Source organism: Poecilia latipinna, unplaced genomic scaffold (assembly GCF_001443285.1).
Source record: "Poecilia latipinna isolate Pla-1442-1.1 unplaced genomic scaffold, P_latipinna-1.0 Scaffold640, whole genome shotgun sequence".
In the NCBI taxonomy this organism is placed as follows: Eukaryota; Metazoa; Chordata; class Actinopteri; order Cyprinodontiformes; family Poeciliidae; genus Poecilia; species Poecilia latipinna.
In genome coordinates, this window is record NW_015113256.1 from 197,878 (window position 1) to 219,651 (window position 21,774).

General features: G+C 39.0%; 1 protein-coding gene across 2 annotated transcripts in view; it reads right to left on the reverse strand.

Moving 5' to 3' along the window:
* man1a2 (mannosidase, alpha, class 1A, member 2) overlaps nt 1-21,774 on the reverse strand; it is a 119,850-nt gene that overhangs the window by 62,014 nt on the left and 36,062 nt on the right. For both annotated transcript variants that reach the window (XM_015043580.1, XM_015043581.1), the window contains exon 4: nt 14,126-14,222. In XM_015043580.1, the coding sequence (XP_014899066.1) occupies nt 14,126-14,222 (97 nt within the window). The remainder of the gene's footprint in view (nt 1-14,125; nt 14,223-21,774) is intronic.

Genomic DNA, 21,774 nt, shown 5'->3' on the forward strand with positions numbered 1-21,774 from the left:
AAAAACAGCCAATTTATAATGAAACCTCGCTTTAAAGAAACACTTTTCACTTAAACACATTTCCTCCTGGTCATTCATTCAGCGTTAATGCTAACCTTTAGCCCCTGCTAAGCTAACAGTAAATGGCAGCATGTTGCAGTCAGAAACTCCTGTGACTCCTTAAGCCTGTTTTCCTAACAAGCCAAGCTTCCTGTGAGAGCCGCTACGTTTTCTCTCCAGGCCAATCCAGACCCGTGTCTCTGACCGATAACCCGCTACCAACGTATTTAGCGGCACGGTTCAACATGTGCTGGCTTCTGCTTTGATCCTCAGAGGGTCACCGGTTTGGCCGGGCCTTCGGCTCAACAGCAGCTCCCTGGCTCCGGTCCACACCGGCCGTGTCCGGGCCCGGAGCCAACCTCAGAGCTGTCAGCGCTGATTTAACAGTAAAAGTCTTCCGATGGCGTTCCTTGAGCTGCGCGAGGAAAATGAAACTAATAACTCTGAAGGAAAACGGAGACAGCCCAGGCACAAGATGAATAAAGAGTCAAAACAAAAAGGCAGACATTAGTCCTGAATCCTAAGGCAGAATTAAAAGGGACTATTATACAATGTGTGAAATTAAACGTGAAAGCAAAATGCCAGAACCGGCACCAAATGTGGCATTACGCTGATCACAAACAGGAACTAATTAGAGCAGCTGATGCCGAGTAATGGTCTCCAACGGTTATAAGCGCCTTAACTTCCTTGTTTAGCACTTGAAGACATCCGAGTTTTATGATTATGTGCGTATGAAAATGGGTTTTGTAATGTAGCGGCGTTTGAATCTTGATCTCGTCACGTCAGTTCATGTTCAAACCAGGGCTCCTGCCCATTTTACTTCAAAAGTCCACACTTTTCAAGACTCGGTACATTCACAGATGTTTCCAACATGTTAAAGGATTTTCTGAAATCACAAATATTTGGAAGAAAAACACGAGACAAGCTGAAGCAGAAACCCCCCAAAAAATCCTTGATAAAACACACGTGATGGGGAGAAAATGAAAATTTGATACACCGCTGATTTTTAAAGTTCACCTCATTTCAACTCAAATAAAATCTAAAGATTAAAAAATCATTTTGTATTATTTTTAAATACCATTTTCTCACTAACCTGTTAATTCCTTTTTAAGAGCCCAATCTGACCTCTGAAATTGTTAAAAAAAAAAGTTTCTGCATCAAATAACTTCCACTTTTCTATAAAATATTTGTCCCAAAATAAATACAATAACTATTTATTTAAAATACAATTTTCTGTATTTTTAAAAAGTCAGTTTAATAATTAAAAATGACGCCTCTCCATTCGTTATTAGTGGAAAAGCATTTAATGAACAAAAATCTCTCTTTAACATATCAAATGATTATTTTCCCACTGCAGTCTGAAGAGAGCTGAAAGTAGCTAAACGTATGTAGCGGTTCAGGCTGCACAGTATATTACAACTACATTATTACTCTATTAGTGTGACTGAAAACAACTGCTTGGTTGCAATAACTGCTGGCCGTTCCAAGTGTCACGAGTTCACACCCTGCACACTGCCAATGTCATCCCAGCCTGGTGGAAGGAGCAGCAGATGCTCACGTCCGACACGGATTACAGTAGCCAAGACGCCAAAGGTCAGAGTGCTGGAAGCAGAGATGAGAAGGAGCAGAGAGAGGAAAAACTGCATTTATCCTGACCGCAACATCTACCAACAACATACTATGGTATCGGTTGTCTGTGAGTCAAATTTAAGACATTTATAATGCCATCTTGAAAGAAATTTAATACTGAATAAACTAAATACAGGAGACATTCGACTGGGTTACAGTCAAGCGAAGCAAAAACTGATATTTCTGCTGTCTGTTTGCGGCTCTTGGCAGCAGTTTTGTGTTTCCCCCCCCCCCCACAGCTCATGGTGCCTAGCATCACATGGGTTGGCGACAGAGGACAGCCAGCGGTGAAAACGAACCAACTGGCAAGAAATTTCTACTTATTATTATGACAGCTGCAAAAAAGCTAGCTAGCTAGTTTGCTAGCAAAACATATTAGCATCCACTTAGCAGTAGCCTCAACAGGTCAAACACTACAATCAAGATATCTGCGTGCAACTAAAACTTTTGCCCGACCGAAAAGTCATGTCAGGAAAAATAAATAAATAAATAAACAAACTACATATGGTCAGCCTGATAGCATAATTGCCCAAGTCCCATTTTAAAAAATGGGACCTAGAAAGAACTTTACAAAAATAAAAGAACTGGAGGTTAGACAACTATTTAATTGGTGGATTTAAATATAAGGTAGAATATTACCTATGTTTAATTTTATAAAACAAATACCCAACAAAAAACAAAACAAAAGCAGCATTAACAGTGATAGGACTTAAAGTAGGACTGCACAAAATGTGGCAAGTACATCAATACCGCACTGAACTGCAATAAGAGAAAGCCTGTATTTATTCTGTGCTTAACACAAAATAGATAGTTATATTCATTCATTCTTTCATTTTGAGGAAATCTCTTCACCTGCCACACAGTAGCAGGGCTGCAGGACTTCAGGCAAAGTTTTACTGCAACACTCTCTGCAACAAAGAGAGTGTCAGTTTGCACTGACACTCTTTTGACTCAACGTCGATTATAAATCAACACAAATGTTTGACTGTTTACGTACATAATGTCACCACTACACTCAATTGGCTTTAGCATCTCATAAAGAAAAACACCTGCTGTGGAAATTAACTGTACATATAAAATATACAGATCTGCAAAATGTGAAAGCATTACAGTTGAAACAGCAGCTGCTTGTGAATGCAATATTCCACCTGCTGATACTGAGATAATGAAACCAATGTGAGATATGGTGCATCTGAAGCTGGTGGATAACAGAAATGAGCACAACTTTTATCCCTAAAACAATAAAACCTCGCCCTCCTTTCTCTGCTGTTTGGGAGAGTTTTTGGACGACCCCGCTGCCCTGCACAGCAGGAGAATCCTCAAACTTCCTGCTGTCTAATTTGGCCACTGCAGGCCTACTAAAAGTTTAATCTGCAAGCAGGTGGTAAGGAAGCACCACCTAGAGTAGAAGGAAACTAACCGCCAAATCTCTAAAGACTGACAAGTATGATATAAATGTACTTTTTTGTAAGACCAAGTTATTTGTATATTAAACTGAAAATAGACAATTTAGACATGAATCACAGAAATGCAACTACAATAAATACATTCTGAACATGTCAGAATTTGACAAAAATGCAGCGGAGAGGTAGGAGAGGCCATTTATCGCATCATTTATCGCATCATCTATCGCTATAAATTTCTTGTACGAATATTGATTTATCGTCACAATAAATTCCAATTAATATTAGAAACATATTTTAAAAACCCATAACTGTGTTGAGATTGTTACTTTTACAATTTTTTCAACAGTTCAATAGGAGCATCAACAAATAATACATTTGAAAATATGATTAAGTGATACAAATCATACTTCCCTGTGTGACTGGTGTCCTAAAGAAGAGAGTTACAAATATGTTTTTTCAAGAGCTGTATTTGTGTTTGTGGGGCTATAATTGCTCCTTGTCTCATTGTTAATTTTATTGTTATCACACTCGGACCACAAAATATTATAAAACTTCAAGTCCATATTGCCAAGCCCTATAAATAAGAATGGATTTACAGTAGATCATTTCAAGGTGATAAATTTGGACCTTGAAAGAAGGTCGATAAATCGCTAATTTAATATGATTTTGCTCTCGTTTTAAGTCAAGGCCTTGTTTTCTTTAACAAATAATACTTAAAGTAAAACAACACTAGAGCTGGATGACAGGGCTGAAAAACTTATCACAATTTGAGCATTTCATAAGTCGATATAATTATTGATTCGAGTTTTTGTCGTTTGCTTTAAATATCTAAAACACAAACTGGTGACGTGACTTTTCCTGTTTTATCCAATTTTCACTTGACATTATTTTTTATTTTTAAGCAGTTATGAGGCCTGGTGGCAAAACCTGAAGCTGCTGCTGCGACAGTTACTCAACGAGTTGTTGCTAGGTAACCAAAGAGCGGGTAAACCCGTTCTAGCTCGCTAAAGCCTTTTCCTCTGCCTACGTCCCCCAGGATGCTGAGCGGTTCTGAAACAGAGTTCAGTGAAATTACTGAAAATTGTACCAGGCATATTGTCTATTGATATTAATCATGTGTCTATTTTAACACATTTTTATTGATGTATTGTATTACTGAATTAAACTCAAGTGAATTTCCTTTTTCATAGCTATCCAGAACTGGAAAAATGCCAAATTCAAAACTCCACCAAGTTCCTCAGATTGCAGAAACTCTTCTAATAAAAGGAACTTTCTAGTATATAACATAAAAATAGGAGAAACATCAAAGATAAACTGTTTCAGGAGCACAATTTTGAAGCTACTGTGAGGAGTCTAAACCTCCGACGCCTCAACTTGCGCTCCACTTTAAGCCGTCGGTATTTTTGCTGGACAGCTCCAGCCGGATGGTGGAGGAAACTGAGAAGGATGGAGCTTAATGAGAGGCAAGCCGCGCTCGTCTCTTGTGTTCTCCCCTGAAACCATGATCTCTGCTTCCCAGCGTCACCCCGTTTCTCCCTCGCCTACACAGGAAGCCGCTTTGCTGCCTCCGGCTGTCATTATGAAGTGATCATTAGTCAAACCTTCATTTTCTTCCAACCCTCCTACTGCCACGGCGATTAAGACATCAGCTATGTCAGTGTGTTGTCATTTTCACGCGAGCGTGTTCCCCTTTTATTTAGTAGACCCTAACTAACGTAATTATGCCATTAATCGCAAATGTGTTTTTATAATGGTAGATTAGATCTGGAGGCGGATGCATACCTCATGATCCGGCAGGTAGCAAACACGAGGCGAAACTACAATTTTCTAAAGGAACATAGGAAAACATAGGGATAAAAAGAAAAAAAAAAAACAATGGCTGGTATGTTTTTAATAATATGTAGAACTGAATTATATCTGGGTTTAGAAATCAGGAGGGAATGGCCTTTAATACAATGAAATACACATACTGGTGCTCCCCCCATTAAACTGGCAGAGTAGCTGTATTAATAAGCTGTATTGTAGCAAACAGCATGTTCCAGCACAGTTCAGCCATGAGCCAAACAACTGGACAAAGAGCCAAGACCAAGCAGCAGGGCGCTGGTGCGGGGGTAATTAAGGTTCAAATGCAAAGCTTAGGCTAAGTTGGCCGGCATGGGCGAAGCTGTGAGTGAATTATTTACTAGATAATCCTGTGGTGTTAACTGGAAAAGCCAAAATAAAAGAAGGAAACGGCTGAGAGAGGAGCAGCGTCTGCATTACGACGCATGAGGCCCTGATGCCTTCCTCCGTTCCACCATCGCTTGTGAACAAAGCGGTAAGTTAAAGTTCAAGTTATGGTCGAGATTTGACCTGAAGAGGGAATGTTCACATTTCCAGAAGGGAGCTATGGGAGACCGTTGCCCGAAACTGACGGTATTTTTGGATGTTGAGTTGGAGAAAGTTCCACCTTTACACAACATTGCCAATACACCTCGAGTCAACTGTAGTTGTCATGCCAGGCCACTAGATGGCGGTGTGATTTTTAGCATGTCAACAACATGCATGCAATTTTGACCCTTAGCTTCCATATCATTGCAAACAAAGTGCTCATGTAACACATATGTTCCTCATCAAGAGTTGTTATAAACTGAACAGATTAACCCTTTTATACGGGGACGCGTCGCCGGCATCACATCCAAAATTGCAGTACCGTAATTCCGCCACACGTAGCGCCATCTGAAAAATTCCAACGGTTTCTGAAAGGGGAGACGTTGCACTTTCCAGCAAGTATCGGGTTAAAACGGCAACTTCACAGCTGCAGCTGCAGAGAGCGTAATTAATCCGGGAGGCACTCGTTTAATAGACGGTATATTTCGAAAATAACTTGCTGGATATTGAAAGTTCCAGTTGTTATTGATACATGGGTAAGTATATCATCTCACAGGACATTTAAAGAACTACTTACAAATAAAATAAGGAAGGTTTATTTAGGCAGACGCTTGAAACTCCGGCGTAAAAGCCATCGTTTTTGTTTTTATCTGCCCATGGATGAGTAGAATAAACCCTACAGACGTGCGTTTTCACACCAGAGGAGGACTTCACATCTTCGAAGTGGTTTTTACAGAAAAGTTTCACTCAGACCTGGTTTAAAAGTGACGGCGTGAGAGACTCTGGTCGCTGATGTCGTGTAAACGGGCCTCCGGATCGCAACAAAAATGTTACAGCTGAACTGAAGAGTGGTCTCGTGTAAACGGGGCCTTAGAGAAGCTGGCACTCCTCTCTGCAGAATCACCTCTACAACAAGGTGATTGAAGCACCGCTTTGGCACTGGGGGCTATGTCGGCCGAGTTTTAGGCCTCGGGCTCTTCTTTTTGTTGTGAAGCACCTCATCATCAAGGCTTTGATCCTTGACTTGGTCTGGTTTTGTCTGAAGAGGCAACAGTAGGCCTCTTCACCGAAGGCAGGTGAAAGACACGTCGACTCCTGACATTATGATCTGGCTCTAAGGACATGGAATGTCATTAAGTCCAATCAATCACACAACCAAAGAATAAACCCCCCAAAAAACTTTAAAAAGCAAGAAATCCAGGAAATGGATGATTCACACTCTGGCATTTGCCTTGACAATGTAGGGGAGAAACTATCCAAGCACAAAAATGTGCTAACAACTGAATTCACAGATGAGTTCAGCGTTTCCTACAACCAACCAGGAATGAAATTTGACAGTTTGGCTGGCAGTAGAATAAAAGTGACCTTTATCTTCACTAACAACTAATCCTGCCTGAACTCTTAACTGGGGCACAATGTGAAACTTGTGTGTGGGGGGGGGTCTACACCCAACATCCTACTGGGCACAATGGTACTTGACATGCTATTGGCTGGCGTACGCAAAGAAGCCAGTATAGAAGATGTATATCGTTTCCTTGGAGTTGATTGGCTGTACTCACAAGAGTGAAGATAAGGAAGAGTGCCAAGACGGTTGTCACTTTATGAATGCATACTAGGCTATATTTAGTGTTTGAACAATTAATAAATAGGCAGCTTTCAGAGGGGTTCCATATATTAGCTATTTGTGGGCAGCGGTATTCCCTAATCCCGTCTACCGTATCGTTAACAGATATGGATTGTGGAGAATAGTTATCTTCAAGTTATCTACTAAATCAAGGACTTAATCTTTCTAACTGCTTGATTTAGTACAAGGCGTTACTAATGCAGGTCTACAAACAAGAACTAAAACTACTGTTTTGATGCACATATCCCTAGACATTTGAGGGACATACTATTAAGCTCCATTGAAGAGGAAGCTTAATACAAATTTTAAGCAATAAAACAAGGAAAATAAATTTGAAATGCGCAGAGTTGTCTTTTCACCTCACCGTGTGTTAATTAAACCAGAGTACAGGCATGATATGTCTTCAACTACCAAAGCAATCTCGTAATGGATGAGGCAGCCGTCATGAATAATAAGTTAAGCTACTCCAAGTGCTGAGCTGACGGGGAAGTCAGGTGTCCAGAAACGCATCCCAGTTTGCATCATCTCCAACCGTCCACCTCTTACATGCCGGAGGTGCTCAGAGATATATCAGTTACCGTGAGCCTGTTACACTACCGGTGGGAGAAAGCCAGGAGTCTGAGATGTGCAACAGTCACCAGCAGCAAGTTTAGATTAAACAGGCAGTGAGCTTTCTGCAAATCCAATAAAACAACAACAACAAAAAACAAACAAAAAAAAAAACGTTGGGGAAAGTATGGAGGACACGTATCCAGATCACCAGAGAATTCCCACGTGTTTTAGGAGACAAGGTTTGATCCACTTCAATAAGGTCTGCAGAAGTCAAAATGAATTCTGCAGAAAAAAAACAACTTGAAAGATAAAATAAAAAAGAGCCACATCCTGTGAACCGACAAGATCAAGCTCAAGATGTTGTAGAATCCAAACGACAGAAAAATGCATTGGGATTTAAGCCTGTAGTGATAAGCAATTAATCAATTAACTGCATCATAAAGTAAATTGAGCTCATTAATTTACATTCTGACGAATATTTCTTTGAAGGGTAATTTTCAGGGCAGCTGTCAGTCCATTTCATTCATGGTTTCGATTGAGTGTGGTTTTTTATTTCTTTTCTATTTCTTGATTTTTGGTTTTGGACACTTAAAATGTTTTCCAGTTTCAGTGCGGAGTTCTAATAATCAAAATTAAAGTTTGTTCGTCTTTGAGACGGAATCAAAACAATAACGTTATGGTTTACTGGAACAATTACTGGGACAATTCATCATCCAGTAAAATCTGTTAATCTGGCAGGCGAAGGTGTTCTTGCACCGTTATGCTGTCTTCATTACGTTACTCCAAAATGGTCTCAAAACAACAATATTATCGCAATATCACACTGGGACAGTTTATCCCACTTAAATAAAAGTTAAATTGTGACAGGCCTGTTGGGATTGTCTATATTTAACCTTTAATCTTACAGGGCAAACATAAATGTTAATTTCATATCAATTAAATCAGGACATTTGAAAGTATAATTCCATGTGAATATTGTGTATGAATAGTTGCACCATTTTCTGTTAGAAGAGTATTTGGGTCTGCTTGGCTCCGACCGTACACACCGTCCGTCCCTACTCATATGCCTTTTGAGGGTTAGTGCGACTGTCTTAACCCGTTTCATACTATACTTCCTCTACAAGAGCATGAGTCATCTTTGCTTGAACCATGTAGCCCCGAGATAAAGCCACTGTTAGTATCTCTGCTCAATATCTGCACTCTGTATTCTCCGCAGAGCAGCTGCGGAAAGAGAAAACAAATCAGGACCAGGCAGTGAACTCAAGGTTATCTGAGCCCAGGGTTGCAATGAGATCTAAAGCCCTCTTGTTACCATCCTGGCCTCTCCTTTTCTCTCTGGACAGATAAAGGCTAAACAGCCAGGCCAGCGGTGAACCCGCCGCACATTTTTCTTCATAATAACTGCATCGAGGCGGTTTGTAAAGCTCGAGTCAAGGAGGAGGACTGGTTGCCCATCGGCAGGAAACGCTGTTCTGTAAAAGTAAATAATAATAATAATAATAATAATAAATAACTACGTATGACCAGATCTTAAAGGGAAGAGAAGTGCTGAGTTTGATTCCAGAGCAATACGAGTCGAGTTTGTTTACCATTTAAAGACACTGGTTAGGGTTTTCCTCGTCAATTCAGAGCTTCAATTTTCTTAAGTCTGACCTGTCGTTTCAAATTTCTTTCATTTACAAAACTATAAGAAATACGAGAAAATCTCAATGCAGAATATTGTTGATAGAGGAACTACTCCTTAATCTAATAAAAAAAATTACAAAAATTTTTTTGTAGAGATTCACCAATCTGATGTTGATATCTGTATCGGTCTTGATATCGACAGAAATTCTAGATTGGGTATCGGTGACAATGTGCCTGATAGATAAGGGCAGATCTATTCATATTGTATCATTTATTTAACATTAAAGTTGGAATTCCTAATTCCACTTTCTAAGCCATTTAAAGGTTTGTTGCAGTTTGTTTTTGTCAGTTTCCGTTTCTTTATAATATATTTTACATTGGCTGTTACTCTCCTAATTGGACTGACTGAATAATTTTAATTTGTTTTAAATTGGTGTATTTAGATGTGCTGTACTGGTGCAGAGTTATCACATACATTTATTCAGTGCATTTATGTCTGTTGAAAAAGAAGATATATATATATACTTTTTTTTTCGACTTAGGATTTATGTTTTATGTAAAAAAAAAAAGTTAAACTAGAATAAGGCTTGCAACAGTATGTTGTAACACATTGCACAAAAAATGTGCAAAAGGATGAAAATAGGTTTCAAAACCATCTTTGACCCATTATTTGTATTCTTATTGCTTGTTTTTACTTATAAAAATTGCTAAATTAACTTGAAAAAACTATTAAACCAACTCTGTTATAACATATATTGCACTAAAAATGCACAAAAGGATAAAAATAGGTTTAAAAAAAAATATTTGCCCCGTTATTCTTCTTAAGGTTTAAGTTTCTAGATATAAAATTGTAACGTTATATTAGACAAAAGCTTGCAACGAGCTTTGACATTCAATCTAATTCTATGTTGCAACACATACTGAAATGAGTTTTATAAAATGCGTTTTACAAATAGCGGGGCTAGCTGCCGCTCTGTCAGAATTAGTCATTGTTGCATCTAAAATGTATCCCTCCGTCTCCTTGTTCTACTATTTCAAACCCAACCACACACACCCAATCAATACGGCCACTATCTGACAGCAGGCAGGTCATCGCTCATCAGTATTGGAAGTGGGTTCTGCGATGAGTGTAACGCTTTACTCATTGCCCTCTGCCTTCGCGACCCAACCTGTGAGTAATTACCAGCAAATCCCCCCATCAGCAGCAAGTATGGAAAACAAAAACAAAAAAAAACCTCTTTTAGACACATTAGGAAAGAAAACAGGACACGCTCCAGACGAGCAGCGAAACCGACAGGAAAACCAATAAATGCAAAGACTCACACAAGAACACATCCATCTAGCATTTAGCAGCAGCTCATAAAAGCAACATAGATGCCTGCAGCCAATTTAGCGGGCGAAACATTCCAATTTGACACAAAGGCATCATGACGCTGCATTCACACGCCGCTATAAACAGTCTGCTAAATTGGACCCAAATATACACACAAAATTTGGAAGGTCTAGACTAATGTGCAAAAACAAACAGTAATAAGCAGTGAGTAATGCCCTGGTAGTAATACAACGTGTCCGGGAAGTATTCACGGTGCTTCAGTGTTTCCATATTTTGTTACTTTTTATTCTGCAAGAAATTTTGAGGAAAAAGATTAACTTAAGACAATTTGGAGTTTGGATTTAAATACTTTCTAGATGCACTGATCCAATCCACAGAAAAAAGACAAGCATTTAGAGCCACAGATCCAACAGGTGTATTTGAATTCCACTTGATGAATAAACTTTAGTTCAGCTGGTGCTCATTTAGACAAATATCAAGCACCAGAAAACACATTTATTCACCGAACAGAACAAAGACGTGATTCGCACCAAGAAATTGACTAATGACCAGGATTAGTTTGACCACCCTGACTCGTGACTATTTACAGAAAGTCATAAAAACAAACTGAATGCAACTCATACGGGTACTAACTGCTTGAACTGACAACATGAAGAAAGATGACTCAAACTCATTTTCAGCATCAGTGAAGCATTTAGTCACGAAATCTGCAAAATCAAGGAGATGTAAGGAGCCAATTGTGTTTGATACATGATAAGGAAGAGAGCAAGAGTTTCATGAAACAACAGGAAGGCCAGGTGCAAAACCGTAAAATCAACTTTGTGATTTACATTACAAAACCCCACTTTCACAGTTCACTGTGCTCTGTCACACAGTGTGACGTCGCCTCTGCTCCCAATATGAATAATTACTGAGCACTCACTGAAAAAAAACTAGAAAAAAGAAGATTGCAACTCAAAACCAAAATGAAATAAAATTATCAGAAGGGCAACACTTTTCAGATAAAGGAGCAAGTCATCAAAATGGTCTTAAAATTAGAGAAATAGAGAGATACAGAAAAAAATCTGGAAAAAATAAATTTAAAGTCTTTCATTAGTTTTTTCTTTACCGTAGTATTTGCATGATTCCATTTACATTAATCTCGCTTTCTCTTACACTTGAATTTCTCCAATGTGGGTCATTAGAGCCCATGTCACATTTTATTCTAATATCCTTTATGGAAGTGTGACTCACTTGTGCAATCATTGTGTCTTATTATACCTTATGACTTTAGCGTATGCTTCCATTTGCTTATGAATTTGAAGATGATGATAAACACATTTTCCTACTGACAGAAAGGATCATTCTAGATTTAAATAAGGTGCATTTCAAAAACAAATACGGAGAAGATACCAAAAGTATTTTTTACAGTGTAAGCGAGGATTTGGTCCATGCAGGTGTATTCAGCAGCAGCGCTGTACAATTTCTGTCTTTCTGGAAGTTTTGCTGAATATTTTCTTGATTGGTTAACATTTTCCTGTGTTAATTCGTCCCACAGAAGAACAGAATGTTGCGTGGTTCTGAACTTTGTAGTCTGGATTGGACCGGCAGAACAACGGCTGGACTGTTCACGAAGCTAATATTTAAACAGATAGCGTTAGCTTACGTCAACCAGGACGTTTACTGGCTCATTGTTGCGGACAGAGAGGCTTTACAGACTTAGCGTAGCGTTAGCTTGAAGCGTTAGCACAGCTAGCATGTGGCATCCTGGTTTGTATAGAAAATACGTCTGAACGCCTTTGTGTTAGCTTTATCAGCTAACGAGGGTCACGTTTTCTCGTAGTACTTGCCATGTTGGCAAATGTATAAAAGTCAGTTTGTGTGGATTTTCACGCAAATGATTATCTTTTCATTTTTCTAATATCATTTATAGACAGACAGACAGACATAGATTATACTGACAACCCTAATGACGAGGGCGCTACCAGTCAACTAATACCTGGTGTGACCCGACTGGATTTATCAGACTTTGATTGGAAACACCAAATAGTGCACACACTGTTAAGAGTCTCACTTGAACTTCAAGGTCCTTCTTTTTGCTTCACTCAAGCTTGTAAATAAGTTTTATTTTTCTGTTTGAAGTGTCTTTACATAAAAGACTGCCATAAAAGCCACCGCTCTTGTCATAGTTTTATACTTTTATTCCCATTCTTTTTTCAAAAAGTAGAAAACAAATCTCTCCTTCCCACTTCAGGTTTTGTGATTTGTATCATCACAGGAGCACAGCTGCAGGGGAGGATAACAGAAAACAGCATCTGAACTTCAAACCTCAGACATGAGAGGCTGTATTGGATTGACCCCTCAGTGGGAAAAGGAGCTCTGCTAGCAGCGATTTCTCATCAAACAGGAAACCTCTGGTGACAGAGACCTTGCCAGGTCACCGCAAACAGAGTGGGTCTCCAGATAAAAATATTAGTCCTGTGTGAAATAGTCACTGTTTAAGACAACAACTGCTCATAATAATCACTGATTGTCCGTTCCATTTATGAATATTTGAAAGGATGTAATTTGATATGCGGCTTGTATCCACCTCAAAGCTGATTTAGCCTCACTCCTTAAACCTGTTCACTTCTTTGTTTTTTTTTATTTCTGTCACAAATAGATACATTTTGCTGATGTTTTATGTACTAGAACAACACAAAGTAAAGTTGCAACTGAAATATCAAAGAAGACTGAAATTTCTGCTCCCCTTCTTCCCTCTACAATGAATCTGAACCTCAGATGGGGTCAAAAGCGTAATTTTCAAGTCAAGACATATTTTTAATTGGATACCAGTGGAAAAGGGCACATTTTAAATTTTTAGGGTGACATTTTAACAAAACACCTTCAAATGTGGTTTTTAATTAACCACATTTTTTAGGGCTCTGCTTTATCTTCTGTTGCCTCTTTGCTATAGAAAACACAGAATTCCTGTCTATGTATGTGCTGATGACTGTCAGCTTTATCTACCACACACACCCAAAAAACAATGCAAATGCAATGTTATTAAAGACCAGGAAAAAACAATCTAAAATTATTAAAAAAATAATAAAAAAACATGTACCCACTTTATATGGCAAAAAAATATACATTTTACTGCATTTCTATACTTCATGTTGCTTCATCACATAATATGCAATGAAAATTTGTGGCTAGTACATAGAATGTTGACAGTTTTGCAAGGATGTGTAGAAATAGGAAAGAATCAGAGACGTACAAAAACATTGACATCCATGTGACTAACATAAAATGCAATGCCCTTCAAAGTAAAACCACTTATGAATCCAAAAGTAGCATTCAACAAACTACAAACGCTTCTTCATTCACACTGACTAAAGTGACGTAAATCCCGCTGCAAGCATTTTCATGTGAACTTCTACATATAAAAAGAAAAGAAAAATGTCTGTGTGTGTAACTGTTTAAAACAGAGTGTGTGTGCAGTCATGAGTGCATCCGATTGTGACGTACAACAAAGTGCCAACGGTTACGGACGGCAGAGGAAGAGAGAGGGTTATGTGTTCGACTTACCGAAGATATTTGTGGAATGTCCTTTCTTAGCGAGGGGCTTCAGCTCGTTGTGACCCCATCCGTATTGCCTGTAGCTGTCCCAAGCGTGCTTCATCATCTGACAGAAACGACAAGCACAAGGAAACGTTACAGAAGGTCCTGATGTGGGAGGAATCGCAGCTCTTCAATCCAGCAACTTGACTGGGTGTTGGGTACAGATTTATTCTATTCCAGGCCAGTCACAATAATCAACAAATCAATTAATTGAATCATAAATTAAAATGAGTGTGATCATTTCCATTTGTACAGTCGTCAAAGAGATGCTGCTCTTTAGTAGTGTTGAAAAGTGACCTTTTTGAGAAACAGTCAGTACAAAGCTGTTAGTTTGCTCTACCTGCCTGTTTCTCTGCGTCTGAGCTGAGTATTTTTTTGGATGTGATTTTGGTTGCAGAAACTTCCAAATCCATTTTAATTACTGTTATTTTGGTTATTTTAGATATTTAAAATGTTCTCCCGTCCCAGTGTTAAGAATTCTTTACAAAATTAAAGTTGATCCTCATGATGGTATTACGTGAAAATAGTTTTAAAACTTCATTATTATTGTTGGTTGCAATATTTTTCGGAGGCAATTTATCGTCCAGTAAAAATGTGTTATTGTAATAGGCTGATTACATTCCTAATTTGTAGGGATGCACAATATTATCGGTACGGTATCAGCAGATATTAGCTGTAAAATTTAATATCGGACACAACAGCATAAAAGGCAATGTTGTTGTATGACAAACCAGTGACAATGGCGCCTGCAGCACAGCACAACGTCAAATTTGCACTGTTTGATTGTCATCATCTTAGAGCAGGGGTGTCCAAACTTCTTGCAAAGGGGGCCAGATTTGGTGTGTTAAAAATGTAGGGGGGCCGACCTTGGCGGACGCTCTTTACATAGAACAGCAATATATTTACACACATTTCAGCAAGCCATTCTGTGTTTTACATTTACTTTTTTGTTTTAATTTCAGCAATCGTAAGCATGTCTTTTGGTTCATTTGAAGCATGCATATCATGCAATTGAATATTCACTTAACTTCATTTTTTAACACTTTAACTTCTTTCTAACAGTTAAACAGAAGTAATTGTACTCTTGTGTGCAAATTACATTTGAAACATAAAAAAATATCTCACCATGGCAGTTTAATATTTACAGAATTTCTAAATAAAATCAGAGAAAAAAGAGCAAGTAATAGTCATATCAACAAGTGCAGGCCTCATTTGAAATATGACATTAGTAAATGTTGATTAGATTTTTAAAAGTTTATTGTTCTGGAGTGAAAACAGAAAACTTGTCTGAATTTATTACTTATTTTGATCTTAAAAAACAAAAACAAAATTTATTCAGAGACTTATTGTAAATGACAAATGACTTGTCTGCATTAATGTGGGGCTGAACTGTCAGATAAATCCCACCAAGTCCTGAATATACCCAGTTTGGGTTGTCTTGGCCCTTTTATCGCAGCCTGTGGGGTTTTCCCTGACTGGGAACCAGAATACAACATCCTGAATGTGACAGGCAGCCAATCAGAAAGCGCGGTGACGTAAGAACAGAGGTGAATCCCAAACAGCTGACATATCACGCAACTGTGAGTCTGGTGGATATCGGAGATGATATGTGGAAATGTTTATTATTATATGTAAAGGTCATTATTATATATGTTTATTCAGTTAAAAATGTTAACTATGAAAAAACATAACTCACCTCCAAATCATAGTGCAGCAAATAGAGCGGCTGCTCCTGTCGTCTTTTATCCACAGCCTTTTCTTTTTGTTTCGTCTTTTATCTTTTAAAATGAATCCACAAACTATCACTATTGCTTCTACATCGTCAGTCGTGTTTGGTCATTCTAAATTCCCGTATGCTATGTTGGGGGTTTTGTGGATTTTCTTCTGGAATCGCGATGTTTGTGACTGGAATCGGTTCGTGTTGCTCCTGCCTTGTGGCTGAACAGGAACCGATCGAACCTGTTGTACTTTTATCAGCTCTGTGATCACAGAGGTTTGGAGAATCGGCCGACAATTCTTAAATCTTGCCGTCTAAACCAGACTTAAGACTCACAAGCTCTACTCATCTCCTCTCGACCACTGTCCAAACGCTCTGACTCTGGTCGCTATGGTAACGTTTATATATCCCTTCAAAATAAGATACAGATGCGCAACAAAAACGAACATTTTACTTTCGTGAAAATTTTAACTCACGATGACTAACGGGAGCCCTGAGCTTGTTTCTCTGCAACGAGACGGACCCATCTGGGAGTGATGAGAGACAATAACACCCGAAGTGTTGCTTATATCCACAGCCTGCTTTTCTCTACGTGGCGAAGCAGCTTGAAGCTTCATTGCCTCATTAGCAATGAAGCCTTATGTTACGCAGAGCGGCTTGTAATGTTTGACTCATCTACCGGTTCCTGATTTATCAGGAACAACCTGATATATCAGGAACAACCTGATAAATCCATCCTCCTGTCTCTTCTCTGGGCCTTTTCCCCTTAGCAAAGAAACTTTCCAAAGACATCTGATCCGTTTCTTACTCATTTTGCTGCTTGTGAGAGAATCCGGTTGAAGGATTTTCAAAATAAAAGATCCTCCAGACTCAAATAATACACAAAACGGAAATATTTAATTATTTCTTGCGCAGCCCGGTACCAATTGGTCCACGGACCAGGGGTTGGGGACCACTGCTGTAAAATACGGAACTGTCCCGTATTTGACTGTTAAATGTAGTGTCGCGTATTAAACCGAAATGGAACGCGATTTGTTCCATATTTTACAAATGTGTATGTGTAATAACAAAGAAGTGGTCCCAGGTTTGCCCTCACGAAGGCCAGTAAACAAAAACACCAGATCTGGACACTATTACAAATATCCAAAATAAAAGTCAATAACCAAAAACAATAAATAAAATGGAAAAGAATTACACACGACCAAAACCACTAATAAGCTACAATATCTCTAAACAAAAATGCCCCTCAATAAACATTAATCATCAAAATGGAAATTACTGAGCTCATTTTAATTCATTATGAAAACCAACAGGCTTGGAGGTTAATATTGACCTTGTTTTATGGGATTGATGCAAATGAAATGAAAAAATTACTACCATCGGCCGATACTGATGTCGATATATTGTGCACTCCAACAAAAAGGCTGCATTTAGTTGGAATTTGAGATTTTAAAAACAAAATAAATAATAGAGGTCGCCTCGCTTATTTATTGTGATAAATTTCTTTTCAGGATAAGAATTTTGGATTTGTCGTCATAATAAATTTCAAATAATGATGTCTAAGACCTCACCTTATTGTTGGGATTGATTATTTCAATATTTTCTCTATACAGTAGCTGTGTTTTAAAATATGGTGACTGTGTGCAGTGACTGGTTTCCTAAAGAAACGTATTGCAAATTGAAAAGTGTTTCTATAGTATGTGTGTTTGTGGAGCTATAAATGCCGTGACACACAGTCACAGCCATAGTTACCCAATAAAAGATGTAATAAATAGTTCCTAACATTAGGCTTGTAACAAAGTTTGGTGGATGATCAATTGTCCCAAACGTGATTAGGATCAACAGTAATGTTGCTTTGAGAATATTTTGAAGTGATGAAATGGTAAGTGCATAATGCACATTCTCATGGGCCAATAAACTTTTAATGAACATTTAACACTGGAACTGGAAGACATTTTAAATATCCAAAATAAATAAAACGGAAACATTAAGTAAAATGAATTATGAAAGAGACGGGAAAGAGAAAAACATACAAATCATGCAAATGGAAATTATTCAGCTGTTTTAATTTATCATGCAAATGATTTGTCGCTCGTGACATGGCGTCCTACCATCACTGTTATCGTTATCAATATAGTACTGCAAAAATTTTTGTGTTAAGACTTTAAGTCCATGGACTAAAATCAACAAAAAAGCAAAAAGAAACGTCTTCCCTCGTCTTACTAGTGAAGAATAATAACGACCTGCCTTTCTCAGCTAATTCATTGACTACATAGACACAGAGGAGCTCTTGCAGATAGAAGAGTCAGTCTGAGCTGGCAGCCATAAGTAGGCCAGCAGAATCTGAACCAGCCTCCAGCGTAGCAGGAGCTGTGAAGAGTCTGACACGGCAAGCCTACGCCGATCAGACCCTCCGTTCTCCCATCTTCCCTTGCAGGCTGCCTCTGCCATGCAGGGCGTGGCGTACCCAGTCCCTTCCCCGCCAGTCTCCTTGGAGCAGGCTCGAAGCCAAGCTACTACCAGACGATGCCCAGGAGGAGCATCACTGTGTTCTGAGACTCTAGGCTTTTCTGTGATTATAAATCCAAAAAACAACACACGGCGTGACGCAGGCACTTTAAAAACGCCAACAGGCTCGCTCTGATGCGGCTTGATTGGCTGTGTCATCGGATTTTGATTGGCCCATATGCCAAGGACAAGCAGTACAGAGCTGGGCGTTTGGCACTGTTGACAAACTGCTTATATAGTAAGGGGACTCCAGCATACTAATTGGACATTAAGATACAATATTGTAAGATTGATTCTGACAGCCCACCCGCTTGCCGTGGCTGCGTCTTGGGAGCCACATGGAACAGCTGAGGGGGGGTAAATTGGTTTGAGGCGGCCCAAGTGGCCGGCTCGTTCTGTAATCGGAGCCAAATCTCATCAGGAAGCTGGCAGCAGAGCAGACACAAAGACAGAATAACCTACAAGTCTTAATATTGAACTTTTCCACCTTTTGGATTAGTTTGAACCTTCAAAAACTCACCAGCAATCTGTTACCTCATGTATTTTTTGTGCAAAGTCAGTAAAAAGTTATGAAAATGAATGTGTTTTTTGGGGTGGGTGGGGGTTATATTGGCAAACTTCCAGCATTAATCAGATTTCTACCTAGCGGTAGAAGCCAAAAATGAGGGTATTTGTATTGATGAAACATATTTTGAGCGAGAGCAGAATGGCACTAGGAAGTCTGAAGGGACAAAAATTGCTCCATTTATTGTAAAATGGTTTCAGAAGACAAATCAAATTTCAAACTCACCACAAAATACCCAGTTTGGCCAAATTTAGTGATGATTTTTCTGTGGGGCCAAACAAAATGTCTAGGAAAGTATCTTTAAAGGGGCAGTATTATGTGAAATCAACTGTTTTTCAGCTTTACACATCATGTTATAATGTTCTTCCCTCATCAAAAAGATACTTGAAGTGTCTTGATTCTTTCATTCATGTTTAATAAATCCTTTGGCAACCATTCAGGTGTGCAAAACGCCTGGGTGGACCTAGCTCCGCCTTCAAGTGTGTGTTGAAGGGACTGAGCACAGAGCACCGTAATACAGCTCAGCCTATCGGAGATGTCTTGTTTGGTTGTGCCAAGCAAGGACACTTTAAAACAAGCCACAACTGCAGTTGAGTAACCAGAGACATTAATGTTCTGAATATAAAAGGATCAAAAGGGATTGTTGATTCAGTGCCCTGCAGTGTTGACCGCCAACCAGATGATTATGGTCAGGAACGCTTGACGAACAGAATTGTGTTGCTGGACGTTTTGTGCCACCAACAGATGTTGCCTGTTAAGCAGCCGACAGCCACCTGAACAAACTCTTGAGGTAATGAAAAAAGAACAAAAGGATGAAATGTTATGTTCCAGTTTAGTAATGGTTCTGTATTTTTGCTTTGTTCCACATATCAGAATCAGAACACAGTAATATATACATGTTACAAATTAAAACTAATTATTTTTGAAGCCATATAGTAGCCAAAAGCTTTTACACGGTTCAGGATTTGCAGATTCAATATTTTGAACAATTTTCTGTGGGATTTAAAATTTGCAAATTTATTTGTAGAGTTTACCTAAAATATATAAAAGGCAGCTTGGAAATCTGCAAAACTACTTGACATACTATTGTCATTTACAAACCACCCAATCCAGAAGCATCAATTACTTTCCTTGGCGCTGATTGGTTGTAGCCCCAAGAGTGGAAATGAGGAAGACTACAGATGTTAGCTTCTGTGGTAGCGCTGGTACCGTGTTTTAATGCGTAATAAGATGTATTTGGTGCTTGAACTAGGAAAACGGCAGTGGTCCCCAACTCCTTCGAACATTGGGGGTCTACTGTAACTGCTGCCATTTTAAAATGCAGTATCTTTTTTATTCAAGGTTATACCAATGACAGCTTATTGAAACGCCTACTTTTACATTAAATATAGCATTTGTTTCAAAGACGGGTTTCTTAAAGATTTTTCAGATCCTGCATAAATCTAATAAAGCAACGCTGGACAACTGAGCTGACTGGCAGAAAAGTTAAAGTCCAGGGGTGACCTGATGTTATTAAGGTCAGGATGAGCGAAATTTAGTTTCCTCCATCACCAACGCGGGTGATGTTCATGAAGCTGGAAGAGTAAGAAGCCACAGATATGGATGGTGCTGCACTGGATGAAAAAAGTAGCCTCACTTCATCTCATGAAAGCATTTATCCAAATCTAAGCACATTCTGATTGTTTTTGCTAAAAATATTCTTCAGGAATGAAACTTGCAGACTGAATTGGAGGTAAAATATTAGCAATGCAAGAAAAATTCACAGTTCAAGAGCTTCATGTTTCAAGGTAGCTATGAAATTAGTTCTCAATAAGTTTTCATTAAACTCTATGTAGCGTCGCTATGCACCAATCAATCGGCCTTGTTCTACAAACTGCACTATTTTTTCTTGATCAATGCCAATCGGTGATCAGTTTACAAATCAATGAAAATTTGAAAATTTGCTTTGTTTACATTTAAAAAACAAAAATGTAATGCTGACCTCAGAATACAAACACACCAACAAATACTTGATGTACCTTGTTTTGACTTCAACAACTGGATAAAGTTCAAAAAATTCTAAACCTAATGTAAAATAAATGATAATGCACGGCGTCACTCAGAGCTCAAAGCATAGAATTAGACTGAATAGATCTTCCCCTATAGATCAGGCACATTGTCAACAATACCTGAATCCAGATCAGTCTGGAAATGTCCACATTTTCAGCATGAATGAGATCTCAGCTGACTTCAAGCAGAACTAGGAGGTAATCCTCCACTTAGCATAACCAGGCAAGAACTTCAGCGTAAGCAGAGAGCTACATGGAAATGAAGGCTAGTCTAGGCTTTTCCGCCTCTTTCCCCAAAGGAACAGCAATGAATTAAACCCCCACGTATTCCTCTTGTGCCGCACACTCATATACAGACACGTTTACAGGGTATGGAGCATGGATAACCACGGGGCCGGGGAAAATTCATAAATCCAACCAAAAGTTGCAAACCAAGGCGGTTATTAGGAGGAAGAAAAATCCATCTGACAAGCCGTTGGATGTGTGAGGAGCTGAAGAGCTGAGCTGGAGTTATGTGGCGCTCTGACTGACCTCCGGAGTCACTGTGACTGATTTACAGCCCCCGTCCCCCTCTGCCCTCATCTTTCTCATCTCCCTTCGACTCACCCCTGGAGGCTTCCTATCTGGGCTTTAGCGGCCAGGCTCTTTCACAAGATGCACAGGGGTGGCGAGAGAGTGACGTGAATTGCTTCTTGCAATAAATACATTCAGAGCACTTAACCAAAGGGTAGCAATAGACTCACCGTGAAATTGAGGCAGTGACGGAGTCCGTGCTGGC